The sequence below is a fragment of the Canis lupus genome, chromosome 26 (assembly GCF_011100685.1).
Source record: "Canis lupus familiaris isolate Mischka breed German Shepherd chromosome 26, alternate assembly UU_Cfam_GSD_1.0, whole genome shotgun sequence".
In the NCBI taxonomy this organism is placed as follows: domain Eukaryota; kingdom Metazoa; phylum Chordata; class Mammalia; order Carnivora; family Canidae; genus Canis; species Canis lupus.
Window position 1 is genome coordinate 9496490 of NC_049247.1, and position 17188 is coordinate 9513677.

Sequence of the window (17188 nt, forward strand, 5' to 3'; positions counted from 1 at the left end):
CCAAAATATTCAGGACATGTATTTACCTGAAAGGGCAGTTCTCACTGAACTCTAAATAATGCAGTGTAGAGTAGAGGGAGGGAGGGGCCCTCAGGTTTATCCTTGGTCTTGGAGAATGTGAGTCCTCCCAGGGGTGAGCAGAGACTGAATTCTATTCTCAGGGTAGACCAGAGGGTATCAAATATAGGCCCAATTTATAGGAGATTAAGCCCTGGGGACAGTGTGAGGACCTGCAAAGGGTTGATCGATCAGAGGTAGCCTGGCAGGGGGACAGCTTTTGCTGGGTTCTCATGAACCCTTGGTAGCCACCCCCACCCCCACAACCCCCTGCTAGTTCCAGATCACATACCTGGTTAAAGCAAGGCTGTCAAGACACAAGGAACTCTTTGAGTAAAAGGAACAGTATCTTTGCCACAAACAGTATCTTTGGTGTCCATCTGTCCTTCTGTGGGATTTACCTAAGTTGCGGGTGGCTGTTTTGTGTTTAACTTCTGAAATATAGACATTAAGGTCATGTGTCTTTTGTAGTAGTAAACAGTGTCTTCTTTTTGAAAAAATGGTGAAGTACTTTTCCTAAAGCTGAAACCTACAGCTCTTCTGTGTAGCCACAGTCTAACATGAGCAAAATGCTTTGTCATTTTGGAACTCATTCAAATTTTATTTAAAGTTCTCAACAATACCTACCTATGATAGGTAAGATAACAATTAGTATTCCCACGTTATTGATGATGACACGGAGGCCCATTAGGGCCTTGCTGTTTGCACAAGGTCACTGCGTCTGAACCAGAACCCTGGTTTTCTGAGCTTGCCCCCTAGTAGTAATCTAGTATTCTCATATCCAACCTATTTTTTTATTTTTTATTTATTTTTTTATTATTTATTTATGATAGGCACACAGTGAGAGAGAGAGGCAGAGACACAGGCAGAGGGAGAAGCAGGCTCCATGCACCGGGAGCCCGATGTGGGATTCGATCCTGGGTCTCCAGGATCGCGCCCTGGGCCAAAGGCAGGCGCTAAACCGCTGCGCCACCCAGGGATCCCTCCAACCTATTTTTTTAAAAAAAGAGTTTTTATTTATTTATTTGAGAGAGAGAGAGAGAGAGCACATACTCAATGCAGGGCTCAGCCCCAGGACCCCATGATCATGACCTGAGCCGAAGGCAGATGCTCAACCAACTGAGCCACCCAGGTGCCTTCCATATCTGACTTTTAAAAATAACATTATTTTATATCATAACACTGTTAAGCTAACTTGTTATAACGAATCTCCACTATCCTATTGTTCTTTTCTAAAAACCTGGTAGTATGCATATGGGAGCACCATGTTTTAGAGACACTCATCTGTCATTCTATCCCTCGCTCAGGTGGTGGAATCCTGCCTAGAAGGTGTTTGTAAGCCAGACCCCAGGATCTATAGGCTGTGCTTGGAACGGCTTGGCCTGCAGCCTTCTGAGTCCATTTTTCTTGATGATCTTGGACCGAATCTAAAAGCAGCCGCCAGCCTTGGCATTCACACCATACAGGTAACATCACTATTTTTTTAAAGTTTTTAAGTTTTTTTTTTTTTAATTTTTATTTATGATAGTCACACAGAGAGAGAAAGAGGCAGAGACACAGGCAGAGGGAGAAGCAGGCTCCATGCACCGGGAGCCCGACGTGGGATTCGATCCCGGGTCTCCAGGATCGCGCCCTGGGCCAAAGGCAGGCGTTAAACCGCTGCGCCACCCAGGGATCCCAACATCACTATTTTTTGAACCCCCGCTGTGCACCTGGCACTTGCCTAAGCATTTCTGTGCAGTCCTGTTGACAATCCTGGTTGTGTTTAGTGGTTTTCCCCCATGCTGCTGTAGTTTTATTTTTTTATTAATTAGAAAGTCTATATGTGATGAGCCCCTCACATTTTCAAAGGGCAGTAGGACAAGCACGTACTAAGAAGAGTTTGAGAAAGAATTACACAAGGAGGTGGATGGCAGGCTGAAGACATTTGGGATGGCAGTTGGCTGTCCTAGTGACGTGGGGAGCCAGCAGCTCCCAGCCGCATGACTACCCAGGTCATGGCTGCGAAGCTCAAGAAGCCACATGAGAGGAGGTCTCCCATTTGCTCCCTATGTTTGGGTTTTCATCATGAAGCTGATGGGCCTTTGGGACAGGGTGGGAGCCACAGCGCAGTAGTTTGCCCTCCTGGCGTGGAGGAGCAGCATGGACTCTGAACTGGTACTCTTCCCAGCGAGAAGGCTTAATGTGGTTAGGAGTTAAATGGGAAGAGGAAGCTCATTCTCCAGCTTCTTCATTAGCTGAATATCCTGGCCGCTGAAGCCCATGCTCAGAGACCTGACTCCTTGGCCAGCTCCCCCTAAAGAACTACTCTTAGAGAACAGACAGGAGGCCAGGTCAGGGTTGACTGGTGATCACGTGTTCAATATTCTCCTTGAAACCAGGTCAATGACCCAGAGACTGCCATAAAGGAACTAGAAGCCCTTTTGGGCTTTACATTGAGAATGGTTATTCCAAACACTTGCCCTGTGAGAAAAACAGTGGAAATTCCAAGAGATTCCTTGGAGAAGTACCTCAAAGACTTGCTGGGGACCCAAAGCACAGGTATTTATGTGTTTGTATTCTGCTGACTCTCTAAGGGTTATTTCAGTCTGGTCCTCACTTTCAAACCCTGGTGGAATATGCTGGAGACAGAGGTGGTGTGGGGAGGAAAAGATCCCCTGGGCTCCGTGGATCTGTGTGCAGCATTCAGTCTTGCTTGGGAAAAGGCAGTAACCCCAAAAGGCCATGCGCCCCCTCTTCCACCTCACAGTGTGGTGTGGCAGGGGTCCTCTGGGACCTGGAGCCGGTGGCATGTGCCCCGGGGCACTGGGGTGAGTCTAATTGTTTTGAGGTAATGGCCTGTTTTGTGAAAGTGACTTAAGAAGCTGCATGAGTTTTTTTTTTTTTTTGTAATTTTTATTTATTTATGATAGTCACAGAGAGAGAGAGAGTCAGAGACATAGGCAGAGGGAGAAGCAGGCTCCATGCAGGGAGCCCGACGTGGGATTCGATCCCGGGTCTCCAGGATCGCGCCCTGGGCCAAAGGCAGGCGCCAAACTGCTGCGCCACCCAGGGATCCCTGCATGAGTTTAAATGGCACAAGCTGTCTTCATCTCTCCAAAGGTCCCTCTTTCATTCTTTGAATTTCACCCTTAGATTATAAAAAGCTGCCTCCAGGACTTTTGAAGACATCTCTACCTGGTGATAAGGTTTTGCCTCACCCATTCAGTCCTTGAAAAAGACTCCTTGTGTGGAGCTTCACATTCTGTTCTGGGGACTGGATTGTTCTTAGGGCCTTCTGCGCAGCTGAGGGACCCTTTTGGAGCAGGCCAGCTAACTCAGACAAACTCCCATTGCCTGCTCCTCTGACGTGAAACGAATCTGTGTCCAAGGTTCAGTTTTGTTATGAAGCTGAGGGTTAATTAGGATGTTCCTGGGAGGGAGCCACAGAGTTCGGCCCCCTGGGATGAGAGAGAGTATCTGGTGAAAGCACTTTGGCTCAGGCTGTAGGCCTCTAGAAGCTCCTTTCAGCTTTCAGGCCAGCGTCAGGCATGGTTTGGCTGAGTATGGGCTGAGGGACACACAGGGGCACTTTTTTATCCTCAGGCTTAAAGCATTCCATTTAGCATGATGGGTTGCCATGACTATACTTGTGGTTGATACACACCACAACCAAAAAGCTTTTTTTCGCAGAACAGGATTTGGCAAGAGGTACAAAATTGGACACTGTAGAAAGTGAGAATGACTATGGGATAAATGGAGTAGCCTTTGCCACATGGTAGTGGACCTGAGCTGGGAGGTACACCTGAGCTTCCAGCGCCCAAGGACAAGGTGCATCCCAAATTGGAACATTCTGTGTCCCAAATGTGGTGCTCGTTAGAAAGCAGGAACGCCCAGCTCTGGTCTTCAGAACTGCTTTAGTTTTCTTGGTTTTCAAACTCACAGGCCCATTGGAACTCCTCCAGTTTGAGCAGGGGCAGTCAAACCCAACCTACTATGTCAGACTCGCCAACCACCAGCTGGTTCTGAGGAGGAAATCCCCGGCAACACTTGTTCCATCCACCCATGCACTGGAGAGGGAGTTCAGGTAACTTCTCAGAGCTGGGGTATTCTCACCACCCCCAGCCTGTCTCTGCAGCTCAGCCCTGAAATGACAAGCGAGCACTCTGTCAAAGTGCCCTGACACACTTAACACTGTGAGTATGAATTTCCAAAATTATTTCAAATAAGAACGTGTAACCAAATTTATTCAGAAGTTTGTTTTCTCTTTTCTATACCTAATCCTGTAGAAAACTAGACTTTTTTCACCCCTGGGTGAAAGAAAGGCATTACTGAAATACTTACTAGTCTAACCCTTGAGTCTTAAAGACTTTAATACCTTTGGTCTTACATTCAGTGTATCAATGGGGCTGAGGCCAAAACAAGCATGGCCACGATGTGATAGTTGTTGAAACTGGGCGGTGGGTATGTGGGAGTCTGATAAATCTTTCTACTTGTGTATGTTTGAAGTTTTCCATAAGAAAATGTGTAAAATAATAAATATATTATAACTTCTCCCATATAAAATAGTTTCCTTTGCAAATAGGAACATTTAAACTTAGTAGGTTGGAAAAAAAAACTAGCTCCAAACTCTAAGAATGAGATGAAAATTCTGGATGGGCTCCAGCATGGGGCTTACTGCGCTGGAAGCCTTTCTCTTCCTCTGCTCCCTACTTCCTTCCAGCCCAGCCTGCTCTACAGGAGTGTCACAGAGTAGTAAGGAAAATGTGATTTCATCTCTTGGCCCCTTCTTGTCTGCATTGTTTCCTGGCTCTCCTCTGGACTTTTTAGTTCTCGGAATCTGACTTTTTCAAGTGTTGCACACACTGGTGACTGATAATTATGAAGCCTTAGGGTGTCATTAGAGGAGAAAACCTTTAGCTATTTCTGAGCATTTGTATATTTGCCCACGCAGTAGCAGGTGTGTATTTATAGGAGAGAAACCCCAAAAGTGTGAAGCCCTCATTCTGTTCTTATGCACCCTGCTTGCAAACACCTCTGATTATTCCCAGAGGTACCGAGGAATTCTGGATTGCTACACTGACATTCTAGAAATCCAGGAATGCAGAGAATTTCCATTTTAGTAAAGGAATAAAATGTGCATATGGAGATGAAATATAACATGGTATTTGCTTATAAAATGTCAAACGTAAATTTGAACAATTTGGAGAATTTTAGAAAGCAGCATGACACAATCTATTAAAAACCTTAGAGTAGTCACACTTTTAGATCTAATAATTCCAGTTGAGGGGGCATCTGGGTGGCTCAGCAGTTGGGCGTCTGCCTTCAGCTCAGGTCGTGATCCCAGAGTCTTGGGATCGAGTCTTGCCTCGGGCTCCCTGTGGGGAGCCTGCTTCTCCTTATGTCTCTGCTTATGTCTCTGTCTCTCTCTTCGTGTCTCTCATGAATAACTAAATAAAATCTTTTAAAAAAAATTCCAGTTAGAGGAATCTCTCTTTATTTATTTATTTTTAAAGATTTTAATTTAGGGAGCCCAATGCAGGGCTCAATCCTAGGACTCTGGGATCACGACCTGAGCTGAAGGCAGACACTCAACTGCTGAGCCACCCAGGCATCCCAAGAGGAATCTCTCTCTCTCTCTCTCTCTTTTTTTTTTTTTGTAATAATAAATTTATTTTTTTATTGGTGTTTAATTTGCCAACATACAGAATAACACCCAGGGAATCTCTCTTTAAAAAATATTTCTCAATAGGGAAAACAGCTTTATGCATTAATAGGGACACCACAATGTTGTTTATAATTTAAAAAATTGGGAACACCCTAATGGTACAATAATTGGGAAACGATTAAACCTGGGCATATCTACTTGTGTAACAGCTGACATTTACTGAGTGTTTAGTATATGCCAAGTACTATAATAAATGCTTTGGATGTACTGTTAACCCAAAGCATTCTCACAACAACCTGTGATATGTTACTCTTATGATCCCCATTTTACAGGTGAGGGAAACAAGGCTTTTTTTATTTTTTATTTTTTTATTTTTATTTTTTATTTATTTATTTATTTTTTGGGAAGCAAGGCTTAAAGGTCATAAAGCAGTGTCCCCGGGGACACATAACTAGCCTGTGAGTGACAGAGTTTGGCCTCACACCCAGGGGCAGTAGGATTCCACAGCCTTCATGACTATGCTGTTACTGCAGCCAACACAAAGTACACTTAAATAATGCAAGAATGTCATGATAAAATTTTAGTGTAATAAAAACAGATACAAACCACATATAATACTATCCTAACTATGTTTTAAATTTTTTTAGCACTCTGCACCCAACCTGGGGCTCGGACTTGCAGCCTTGAGATCAAGAGTTGCACACTCCACCGAGTGAGCTAGCCACCTAGACACCCCTCCACACTGCCTTTTATAAGCCCTTGAAAAATATTTTAATTAAAAGATTGTATTTATTCACTTGAGAGTGCATGCATGTGTGCAGAAGCAGCGGGAAGGGGGTGGGGGGCAGAAGGAGAGGGAGAAGCAGACTTCCTGATGAGCAGGGAGGCCAACACAGGGCTCTATCCTATCCCAGGACCCTGAGATCATGACCTAAGCCAAAATCAGATAAATGCTTAACCAACTGAACCACCCAGGTGCCCCTTAAATGTTTTTGTTTGTTTGTTTGTTTGTTTGTTTTTAAAAAGGAGAAGTAAAATTTATTGGCTTCATTACTTAAGTCTTTCAGGCATGACTAGATCCAGGGGCCAAATAATGTCACCAGGACCTGTTCATTTTCTCTCTCCCTCCATGTCTCCACTCTTTCTTCCTCCATAACCTCAGCAAATGTTCTAGCATACCTCCGGAGATTGACTCATTGGGCCAATGTGAATCATCATTTGGGGTCAGGAGGATGCATTATTCAGATTAGCCAAATCTGGGTCTTGTGCCCATCCTTGGAACCAGCGATTGGGCTCCTCCCACCCAAACCATGTGGACTGACAGCAGCTGCAGAGAACCGTTTCCAAAAGGAAAGCCCAAGTATTATTTTCAGAACATGAAGCCGGGAAAGGACACCAGGCAGGCAAAAGCAGGAACCAATTACTGTTGATAAGACCAAGGAATTATTTTTCCATTTAAAAATTTCGGGGCACCTGTGTGGCTCAGTAGTTGAACATGTGCCTTTGGCTCAGGTCGTGATCCCAGGGTTCTGGGATTGAATCCCACATCAGGCTCCCCAGAGGGAGCCTGCTTATTCCTCTGCCTATGTCTCTGCCTCTCTTTTTGTGTCTCTCATGAATAAATAAAATCTTTTAAAAATAAATAATAAAATAAAACATTTAAAATTTTCCTCAAGGGGCACTTTAGGTGGCTCAGTTAAGCATCCGGCTTTTGATTTCAGCTCAGGTCATGATCCCAGGGTTGTGAGATGGAGCCCCAGGAACAGCCTTCCTGTTCTGCTTGGGATTCTTTCTCTCTCTCTCTTTTCCCCTCTGTCCCCCTCCCTGCTCTCCCTCATATGTGCTCTCTCTCAAAAAAATAAAATAAAATAAAATAAAATAAAATCTTAAAAAAGAAAAAAAAAAGAATCTCTCCTATAGATAGTATATAGTTAGGTCTTACTTTTCTATGCAGTATGACAATCTGTCTCAATTAAAATGTTTGGTCTAATTAATGTCATGTAACTATTAATATTTAACTTTGTTCTATAATTTTTCTATTTGTTTTTGGTTTGTGCCATCTGTTTCTTTGTTCTTCTTGTCTATTTTGGGGTCACTTGAATAATTGCTTTAATTTCTGCATGTACTAATTTTAATTCAGAAAAATAGTTTCAAGAAAATCTCAATTCAGCCAGCACTATTGCTCATTTTTCTTTGTTCTGGCAGGACAATGAAAGCCCTTGCAAATGCTGGAGTGCCTGTCCCCAAAGTTCTTGACCTCTGTAAATATTCATGGTAATACTCAGATTTATTTATTTTTTTATTTTAAAAAGATTTTTATTTATTTATTCATGACATTTTGCTGTATTTGCTTTCTATATGTATATATATATGTTTATATATGTGTATTACATAATTTTATGTAATCGTAATAATTATACTATCTAATAATTTATAACTTTATACATTTTATAAATAACTGTATTCTCTCTTTCTATCAATTGCTTGTGGCTGAATCTTTTGAAGTAAGCTGCATACAGCATATATCTCCTAAAAATAAAGACATTTTTCTCTTTTTTTTAAGATTTTATTTATTTATTTGACAGAAAGCACACAAGCAGGGGGAACAGCAGACAGAGGGGGAGGGAGAAATAGGCTTCCTGAGGAGCAGAGAGTCCTATGTGGGGCTTGATCTCAGGACCTCGGGGTCATGACCTAAGCCGAAGGCAGATACCTAATTGACTGAGCCACACAGGTACCCCAAGACATTTTCTTTTTTTTTTTTTTTTAAGATTTATTTATTTATTCATGATAGACATAGAGAGAGAGGCAGAGACACAGGAGGAGGGAGAAGCAGGCTCCATGCTGGGAGCCCGACGTGGGACTCGATCCCAGGACTCCAGGATCGCGCCCTGGGCCAAAGGCAGGTGCCAAACTGCTGAGCCACCCAGGGATCCCCCCAAGACATTTTCTTTCATAATCACAACAGTGTTATACTTAAGATAATTAACAATAATTTATTTATTTTAAAAGATTTTATTTATTTAATCATGACAGACACAGAGAGAGAGAGGCAGAGACACAGGCAGAGGGAGAAGAAGCAGGCTCCGTGCAGGGAGCCTGATGTGGGACTCAATCCTGGGACTCCGGGATCACGCCCTGAGCCAAAGGCAAATGCTCAACCGCTGAGCCACCCAGGCATCCCTGTTCTTTGGAATTTTTTTTTTTTTTTAAGATTTATTTATTCATGAGAGACGCAGAGTGAGCGAGTGAGAAAGACAGAGGCAGAGGGAGAAGCAGGATCCCTGCAGAGAGCCCGATGCGAGACTCGAACCTGGATCCCAGGATCACGCCCTGAGCTAAAGGCAGGCACTCAACCACTGAGCCACCCAGGCGTCCCAATTAACAATAATTTAATAATAAATTTAATAGCTAGCCCATGGTCAAGTCAGAATAAACAATTTTAATGATAGAATTTTCAAAACAACATTTTAGAATAGAAAACTGTTTTCTAGTAATGACTAAAAAATTGATTAATGACATTTTGGTATGTCACCTTAATACTATAGGGTGGTATATGTATCACACATACTATCCGGTAATGACAGAAAGAACATCAATAAGAAGGAATATTTATTGAAGCCTCATTGGAACCAGGCATTCCATGTATATTTGCTCCCCTAATTTTTTTTTTTTCAGATTTTATTTATTTATTCATTAGAGACACAGACAGAGAGAGAGAGGAACAGACACAGGCAGAGGGAGAAGCAGGCTCCATGCAGGGAGCCTGACATGCGACTCCATCCCAGGTCTCCATGATCACACCCTGGGCTGAAGGTGGCGCTAAACCGCTGAGCCACCTAGGCTGCCCTATTTGCTTCCCTAAATCCTTTTTTTTTTTTTTTTTTTTAGATTTTATTTATTTATTCATGAGAGACAGAGAGAGAGAGAGAGAGAGAAGCAGAGACACAAGCAGAGGGAGAAGCAGGCTCCATGCAAGGAGCCCGACGTGGGACTCGATTCTGGGACTCCAGGGTCAGGCCCTGGGCTGAAGGCGGTGCTAAACCACTGAGCCACCCAGGGTGCTCCTGCTTCCCTATGTCTTAAAACAGCCCTTTGAAGTTTTACAGATTAAAGCAACAAAGCCCAGGGGGATTTAATAAATCTCTCACCATCACACTACTAGGAAATGGCAGAGGTGGGATTTAAACCTGGTTCTGTATGGATTCAAAGCCTCCCTGTCAACATGCTGTTCTCCTACATTATCATTGTTTTTATTTAAATGTATTTATTTGAGATAGAGAAAGTGGGCAGGAGAAGTGGGAGGGGCAGAGGGAGATGGAGAAACACTCCCGGCTGAGTGCACAGCCCAACTCCGGGCTTGATCCCAGAATTCTGAGATCAGGACCTGAGCTGAAGGCACTTTTTTTTTTTTTTTTTAAGATTTATTTATTTATTCAGTCAGAGAGAGCTAGAGAGAGGCAGAGACACAGGCAGAGGGAGAAGCAGGCTCCATGCAGGAAGCCTGACGCGGGACTCGATCCCTGGTTTCCAGGATCACACCCCGGGCTGCAGGTAGCACTAAACCGCTGCGCCACCAGGGCTGCCCTGAAGGCAGACACTTAACCAACTGAGCCATCTAGGTGCGCCTACAGTATCACACTTAAACTGCATTCCTATAGCTTCATTGAGTGGACCAAACAGAAGAGAGGCATGCTGGCAAAAAAGTACAGGCAGGGCTGTGTGTGTGATTTGGTTTGGGGATGGGGTACTTCTAACCCTCTGTGCTTATGTCTAAAGGAAAGGAAATGTCTAGTACTCTAGGTCTGAACTCCTTCCCCAGCATTTGGAGCAAACACATAGGACGTCAAAAAGAGCAATGCAGGTGTGCCTGGTGGCTCTGAGCTGCTGGCTCTTCGGCTCAGGTCATGATCTCAGGGTCCTGGAATCGAGCCCCACATTGGGCTCTATACTCAGTGTAGCTTGAAGATTCTTTCTCCCTCTTCCTCTGCTCTTCCCCCTTCTCTCTTGTGTGCTCTCTCTCTAAAATCAATAATCTTAAAAAAAAAAAAAAAAAAAAGAGCAATGCCATGACTAACAACTGCCATATTATGAGCTAGGCTAGTGAAACGCCCTGTCCCTGTCCCTCCCAGGGTCATCGGCATTCCCTTCTATCTGATGGAATACTGCCCAGGCCTCATCTACAGAGACCCCTCTCTGCCAGGTTTGGAGCTCAGCCAGAGGCAGGCCATATACACTGCCATGAACAGAGTCTTGTGCAAAATTCACAGTGTGGACCTCAAGGCTGTAGGCCTACAAGACTACGGGAAACACGGTGAGCATGAGGCCATTTGTCTTTTGTCCGGATGGGTCCTTCCTTAGGTGTCCCTGTTTTCAGGACTGGCATGATGTCAGGGTATTAATGCACCTACTGTTTGGTAAGTGTGAGGTGAGCTTCTTAGGACCCTTCTTGGAGATTGAGTTTCATTCATTCATTCATTTTTTAAAATTTTTATTTAAAAAAATATTTTATTTATTCATGAGCGACAGAGAGAGAAGCGGAGACATAGGCAGAGGGAGAAGCAGGCTCCATGCAGGGAGCCGGACGCAGGACTCGATCCTGGGACTCTGGGATTACACCCCGGGCTGAAGGCAGACACTCAACCACTGAGCCACCCAGGTGTCCCATTCATTCATTTATTTAAAGATTTTATTTATTTATTCATGAGAGACACAGAGAGAAGGCAGAGACACAGGTAGAGGGAGAAGCAGGCTCCATGTAGGGAGCCCCACGCAGGACTCGATCCTGGGACTCTGGGATCACTCCCGGAACGAAAGGCAGACACTCAACCGCTGAGCCACCCAGACGTCCCTCAGTTTCATTTTAATGGAGGTGTCACTTACCTAGATATATCCTTGGATACATCCCTTCATGGACTATGGAATCTCTCTTCCCTGCGATTTTGATCTTGCTGGACCATTTCAATCTTTATTTTTTTGGTACTTTCAGATACTTCTGTTTTTTACTCTTTCCCCTAAATATTCTTTTCAACAGGTATTGACTTCTAAAATGCCATTATGCCAATGTGGTTTGTTTATAGAACTTGTTTCTGCTTGTTTCTTAATGTCTGAGAGTTCCATTTGTTCTTCATCCTCTTTTCATTGTCAGTTTATTTGTTTGTTTCTTTCTTTCTTTTGAAGTCAGGTGTATTAGAGTGTAGCATTCTATAAATTTGACAGATACACAATTTTAAAACCACCATTACCATTGTCTCCATGCACAAACTTTAGCATAGAGCCAAAGAATTTCACTTTTTCTGCCCTGAAAAGTTTGTTTTTGACAGTTGACCAAGATGTATTCTTGGCTATAGTCAACAAGAAGCTGAGAGAGCTAAGCTGTATTTTCTTTGTCTGCTTTTAACCAAAACGTGTTTTCTGTAGGACCACATCAGAGGTTGTAGTATGTCCTATGTACGTCAATTCCTGCCATTTCTGCTGAGTCACCTAAAGTTCCATATCTCCATAGGCACATGTGAGCTGAGTCCCTACAGCTAATCAGTTTGAAACACTTTGCTACAACAGAGAAAGCTTGCTGACTTCCCAGCTTAAATTGAGAGGGTTTTCCCTGTCCCTTCCAGGTACAGCTAGATCCATACCACCCCCCACCACTGCCATTCTAGCCTGTTGACTAGAAATACCAACTCAGTGTGGGTTCCCCTCCACCTCATTTGGAAATAAAAATTCATTTGTTTTTATCTGAAATTTATATGTAACTGGGTGTCCTGTATTTTATCTGGCAGTGCTAGTCACCAGTAAAAGGGCCAAAAGACAAAGACAGCACATGTTGTCCATATTGATCAATTATTTCAAGATGACAAGAGCATTGGAAAAATTAGCTGGATGCTAATTTGTCAAGGACTTTGGGCAAGTCACCTCACTTTGTCAGAGTTTTCTCAATGGTAAAGGTTTGGTTAACAAACAAACAAACAAAAAAACAAAAGAAAACAAACAAGTCCTGCACTGCCTCCGTCACACAATTGACAGGAAAGGCAAATGAGGTGGTACCTATCCCAGTGCTAGGAATGAAGATAAAGGCTCAGGCAAAGTAAGTGATGGGCAGTGTGACTTCCTGCCCTGGAAAGAGAACAGCTTTTGGAAGTCTCTCCCATGTGTTGTCTGAGTGGATCCTTTGCTTTTTATTTTTTAAGTGGATTGTCTTGATGCTCTTTCCACTGACCTCTTAGCACAAAGAGGCAAAGCAGAAATCTGATGTGATTGCATTTGTCCCCATGTGACCCAAGGGGGACCAGCCCCAGCTACTGGCTGTATTTTGAGCCTGATTAAAAGCAGTTTCATCATGCTTCAGATTCACTGATCCAGCTACAGGGGCATCATACCTTCCTTTTCAAGAAACCTGCAATTTCTCTGGTTATGTCAGAAATCCAGCGGCTGGGCAGGGCATTAACTATAAACAGATACTACCATTTGCTCGAAGGGTAGCATATTTAGATATATTTACATATTTAAATATATTTAAATATTTGCTTGCACAAGTGAGTATCTCCAAAAAGGTACCTAAGAAACTGGTCACATGAGTTGCCTTTGGGGAAAAAGAGCTGAGTGGCTGTGCAGAGGGGTGGGAGAAAGACTACTGTATGCCCTTTTGTCACTTTATTACAAGCCATGTGAATATATTATCTATTTCAAGAATACATATTTAAATTTGTTTAAAAAAGAGATTGCACACAAACATTATTTCTAAGAGAGACTTTTGACAAAGATCCTTTAGTTACAGTCCAATTACCACAAAAAAACTTTCTACCTTTCTGACCTGCAGGGAGCACATAATCTTCTTTTCTTATCCCAGAGGGGCAGTCTCCTTGAGGAAGGATGTTTCCATGCCTTGGCAGGCCTGATAAAGACCAGTGGCCAACAGAGACAGAAACAGGGGCAGCTGCAACTGTTTCCCATGAGAAGGGAATGTGTACAGCACTGGTTGGTGTGTTTGGGGTGGTGGGAGGTCCCAAATCCATGTAAGAGATTTTCCTGAAAGGCTCTTTCACAAAGATTCAGCTCCTATGGGGTTTTTTGTTTTTTTAAAAAGATTTATTTATTTTGATAGAGTGTTGTGAGACAGGGGATGGGCAGAAAGAGTGGGAGAGAATCCTCAAGCAGACTCCCCACTGAGTGTAGATCTTGAGGCTTGGCTCGATCCCATGACTCAGATCACAACCTAAGTCAAAACTGAAAGTCCAATGCTTAAAACCAACTGAGCCACCCAGGTGCCCCAGCTCAGCAATTGTGGTTTTTGTATTTGACTTCTTAGGATAATTTTCAAACTTACAGAAATGTGAAATAATGACTATATATGCCCACTACTAATTTTAACAATAGTTAACTTTTGCCATATTCACTTTTCTCTTTCCCTCTCACTCTGTTTATCTCTGTCTCTGTCTCTCTCTCACGCTTCTCTCTCTCTCTCTATATATATATATGTATATATAAGTATATATATACATATATATATATATAACAAGTTGTAGAGGCCCTAACACTTGACTCTTAAGTACTACAGTATGAATTTCCTAAAAATAAGGACATTCCCCAATACGATTATCACATCCACAAAAATTTACAATTTTCCCTGAATCTCTAAAACCTAGTCCAGGGCAGCCTGGGTGGCTCAGCAGTTTAGTGCTGCCTTTGGCCCAGGGTGTGGTCCTGGGGACCCAGGATTGACTTCCACGTCAGGCTCCCTGCATGGAACCTGCTCCTCCCTCTGCCTGTGTCTGTGCCTCTCTCTCTCTGTGCCTCTCATGAATAAATAAATTAAATCTTTAAAAATAAATAAATAAATAATAAATAAATAAATAAATAAATAAATAAATAAAACCCAGCCCATATTCAGATAAATTTCATCAATTATCCCCTTATATCTTTTTTCTTAAAATACTTATTTATTTTAGAGAGAAAAGAGTGAGAAAGATTAGGGGGGAGGGGCAGAGGGAGAGAATCTCCAGGAGGCTCCATGCTGAGCGTGGAGCCGGAGGTGAGGTTTGATCTCAGAATCCTGAGATCATGACCTGAGACAAAACCAAGAGTCAGATGCTTAACCAACTGAGCCACCCAGGTGCCCCTCCCCTTTTATCTTTTATACGTGAGATTTTTTCCCCCTTAAGTCGGGATCTGATCAAGGAATCTAGAACATCCCCCCCCCACACCTGTTTTTTTTTTTTTCAATGAGTTTTTTAACAGACTAAGTCAGTCGTCTTATATATTCGTCTTGATTATTCCCTTATGGTTTCATTTACTTCCGTCTTCTATTTCCTGTAGTTCTGAAAACTAGAAGTTACTTCTTTTTTTAAAAAAACACAACATTTTATTTATTTATTCATGAGAGACAGAGAGAGAGACAGAGAGAGAGAGAGGCAGAGACACAGGGAGGGAGAAGCAGGCTCCATGCAGGGAGCCTGACGTGGGACTCGATCCCAGGTCTCCAGGATCACGCCCTGGGCCAAAGGCAGGCGCTAAACCGCTGAGCCCCCCAGGCTGCCCTAGAAATTACTTCTAAAGGTTTGATTTGTTTTGGATTAAATTCCTGTGAACTTTAATCTCTGCTTCTCATGGCTCAACTAGATCTTCCAATGGGCAGGTATCTGGATGCTCCAGCTGTGCAGTGGACTCTGCAGAAAGAGCTTGATCTCTTTCTTCTTGTCTTCAAACCCTTCAGCCTCTGGGGACCATTCTTCTCTCAGATAAGGCATGAGGGCCTCACTAGAGCCATGGACCTGACACATTTGTTAATTATATTAACAGTGACAATAATTGCCAGTTGACAATAATCAGGACAATAATAATGGCCACCATTCATTGAGCAGCCTTCTGTGCAGCTCAGTATTTGGCATGTTATGTAAGGATTTAGTCCTGTGGAATTTAGGTGTCAATATGTTCATACAGAAGAAGCAAGGGAGGCTCAGAGAGGCTTAAATCAGTTGAAAGCCTTGACTATGAGTTGAGCTGACTCCAGAACCTCTTCCAGTGTCTGATCCCAGATATAACTTACAAGTTCCTCAATGGTAGTATGTCTTGGGTTTCTTAGCAAACAACCAAATAATAGCAAATATGCATGAGTATTTACTACACTCCAGGAACATTTCCAGGAGATTTACATATTTTATCTTCCCAACAACTCTCTGAGGAGCATCTCACTGATGAAGAAAAACCAAGGTACAGTGAGGTTAAGTCACTTGTCTGAGATCACAAAGAGAACATGGCGGAGCTGGGAATCACACCCAGGCAGCCTGCCGCAGAGTCCATGCTCTTAGCCAACTACTGTTATTTAGCCAAAAAGGGATTTCTTAAGGGCAGTTAGGAAGCTCGTCAGATGTCTGAGAGGGCCAAGGATCAGGGTTGCAGGCCACGTGGCTGGGAACAATACCCAGATCACAGTGATCCAGCCACGGCAGCAGGAGCATTGTGTGAGAAACTCATAAGTCATCAGAAGATGATACCACAGAGCATTACTAGGGCTTTTACTGTTTTTCGTTACTTTTTGGAACTTTTGGAGGATGTCAGAGTGGCATACCATGTTCTAATTCTCTTTCCTCAGGGGACTATATTTCACATCAGGTGCAAACCTGGATTAAACAGTATCGAGTTTCAGAAACCCGCACCATCCCGGCGATGGAGAGGCTCATCCAATGGCTGCCATGCCATCTTCCAAGGCAACAGAAAATGACAGTGGTGCATGGGGACTTCAGGTAGGCACCATTGTGAGGAGGGGTGAATATCTAGATGTGAAAAATCATGGGCAGGGCACTCAAAGGGAAAATTAAGCAGCTGGTCTGAGCCTGATTTACAGTTGAGAATTATTCCCTTTATGGAGGATCTGCTTGTGCGTGGCCTTTTAAGGCAGAGTTTCTTCACCTTGGCCTGTTGACATTTGGGGCCAGATAGCTTTTTGTTCTCCTGTGCAACAGTGGGAGTTATTACTGCCCTAGGTTTGAGAGTACACATGTAGGGGTGCCTGGGTGGCTCAGTGGGTTAAGCGTCTACCTTCAGTTCCGGTCATGATCTTAGGGTCCTGGGATCAAGACCCACATAGGGCTCCCTGCTCATCAGGGAGTCTGCTTCTCCCTCTCCATCTGTGCCTCCTCCTGCTTGTGTTCTCTGTCTCTCTGTCTCTCTCTCTCTGTCAATCTTTAAAAAAAAAGATTTTACTTATTTATTCATGTATGAGAGGGGGCGGGGCAGAGAAACAGGCAGAGGCAGAAGCAGGCTCCATGCAGGGAGCCCAATGTGGGACCTGATCCTGGGACCCCAGGATCACGCCCTGGGCCAAAGGCAGGGGCCAAACCCACCCAGGGATCCCGCAGTAAAATCTTAAAAAAAGGAAAGGAAAGGAAAGGAGAGGAGAGGGGAGGGGAGGGGAGGGGAGGGGAGAAAGGAAGGGAGAAAAGAAAGAAAGGAAGGAAGGAAGGGGGATCCCTGGGTGGCGCAGCGGTT

The 17188-nt window shown here is 43.6% G+C and overlaps 1 protein-coding gene across 6 annotated transcripts in view; it reads left to right on the forward strand.

Annotated features, from left to right (window-relative positions):
- The window catches only part of ACAD10 (acyl-CoA dehydrogenase family member 10), a 46959-nt gene that overhangs the window by 14455 nt on the left and 15316 nt on the right, over window positions 1–17188 (forward strand). For 5 of the 6 annotated variants that reach the window (XM_038575108.1, XM_038575107.1, XM_038575110.1 and 2 more), the window contains exons 5-10: window positions 1365–1523; window positions 2439–2598; window positions 3982–4123; window positions 7910–7978; window positions 10837–11018; window positions 16293–16443. In XM_038575108.1, the coding sequence (XP_038431036.1) occupies window positions 1365–1523; window positions 2439–2598; window positions 3982–4123; window positions 7910–7978; window positions 10837–11018; window positions 16293–16443 (863 nt within the window). The remainder of the gene's footprint in view (window positions 1–1364; window positions 1524–2438; window positions 2599–3981; window positions 4124–7909; window positions 7979–10836; window positions 11019–16292; window positions 16444–17188) is intronic. The other variant, XM_038575111.1, reaches the window with a different exon arrangement.